We start from the raw sequence: 1,667 nt of genomic DNA, 5'->3' as shown, positions 1-1,667 counted from the left end.
ACATTGTACCCACCAAGCAATCTTCCATTATCTCCTCACTCCCACTCCCCTAACCTCAGTATTGTTTTTAAAGATCTAAAAATTATTTTCCTATATTACTTGGAAAACAGTTTTTCTTCTAAGCAATAAAGGAACACTATTAAATCATTAAAGGAAGATACTTTTTCCAATTTGAATGATGATTATTGCCCTAATGTGGTTATTTTTAAATATGCTGGTTGTGTTAAATCTGGTAAATACAATTGGAAAAGAGAAAAATAGGAAATTTATTATGTATCTACTTCTGAGCAATAACTTCTCTGAACTTAAATACTGCAGATTGATCCAGTCTCATTGCTTTCCATTCTCACTAATCTAGTATGGCGGCGCAGATGTTCAGGAGTCAAATAGGATCAGAAAGTGCTAAGAACTCAATCAAGAATACAGGCCAGCATGGTGGCTCACATCTGTGATCCCAGTACTTTGGGAGGCCGAGGATCACTTGAGGCCAGGAGATCGAGACTAGCCCAGGCAACACAGCGAGACCCCCATTACTAGAAAAAAAAATTTTTTTTTAATTAGCTGAGTGGGGCAGTGCATGCCAGCTACTCAGGAGGCTGAGACAGGAGGATCCTTTGAGTCCAGTAGTTTGAGGTTGCAGTGAGCTATGACTACCCCACCGCACTACACCCTAGGTGAAAGAGAGAAACCCTGTCTCTTAAAAAAAAAACAAAACAATGAATACAGATGTTAATAGGGATATTAGAAGAATTGGCTCCTAAATTACTACAAACAGATTATGTACCAACTCTTCTCACTTATGAAGCCCTTGGTTTAGGCCAAACACCAGAATAGTGACAAAGGAAAGAGTTCAACCTCATAGTCTATTCAGTTTTTGTCTTTTACTATTTCATCAGTTCACAACTACCAATATTCATAAAATCTGTGCCACTGGCAAATGCTACCAAGTCCAACAGGAAATCAAAGTATGTAGTGAGAGTGATTAGCTGAGTTTTTTTTTTTTTTTAACAAAGTTACTCAAGGAATAACTAGGAAAGAAAAATCAATGTTCTTTTTTTTTTCTTCCCTCTCACTTCCTCTCTCTTTGAAAATAAATGTTCTATTACTTTAAAGAATTTTCACAACCATAAAAGATAATAGAAAATGTGTAGCCTGTTTTTGGGGGAAAAAAAAAAAAAGAAGGTTACTATAAACATCTATAATCCCAAAAGTTTGTATCTACAAAAAAAGGAATTAAAATGGAATATGGTTAGTTATCAAGAGAAGAATGCTTGAAAAGCTGGGGCAAACTACATGGCTGTATTAGTACTTACCTGTTGAATGATTTTGGAAGTTTTCTGAAGATTCTCTCTGGGAGGGACTTTACCAAATAATTTCCAACCAGGAGCACTATGGACAACTGATTTGAGTTCCTTTGTCCTTTTTGGAAAAAGGTTTCTGAAACACAGAAAAGTTACATGAATTGTGTTTTTTGTAGCCAGAGAGATATTTAACAACACTTTTTTTTGTTTGTTTTTGAGGTAAGATTTCTGTTTTCTGGGCTAGAGTGCAGTGGCATCATCATAGCTCATTGCAACCTCAAACTCCTGGGCTCAAGTGACCTTCCTGCCTCAGCCACCTGAGTAGCTAGGACTACAGGCATGCACCACCATGCCTGCTTAATTTTC

General features: G+C 36.8%; 1 protein-coding gene across 1 annotated transcript in view; it reads right to left on the bottom strand.

Annotated features, from left to right (window-relative positions):
- Positions 1–1,667, bottom strand: part of TBC1D12 (TBC1 domain family, member 12) — a 154,335-nt gene that overhangs the window by 109,262 nt on the left and 43,406 nt on the right. The window contains exon 2 of the mRNA XM_012659668.1: positions 1,314–1,437. Coding sequence (XP_012515122.1) covers positions 1,314–1,437 — 124 coding nt within the window. The remainder of the gene's footprint in view (positions 1–1,313; positions 1,438–1,667) is intronic.

This window comes from Propithecus coquereli, unplaced genomic scaffold, assembly GCF_000956105.1.
Source record: "Propithecus coquereli isolate 6110/MARCELLA unplaced genomic scaffold, Pcoq_1.0 Scaffold63, whole genome shotgun sequence".
NCBI classification, from domain to species: Eukaryota; Metazoa; Chordata; class Mammalia; order Primates; family Indriidae; genus Propithecus; species Propithecus coquereli.
This window is presented reverse-complemented; position numbering and strand designations above follow the sequence as displayed.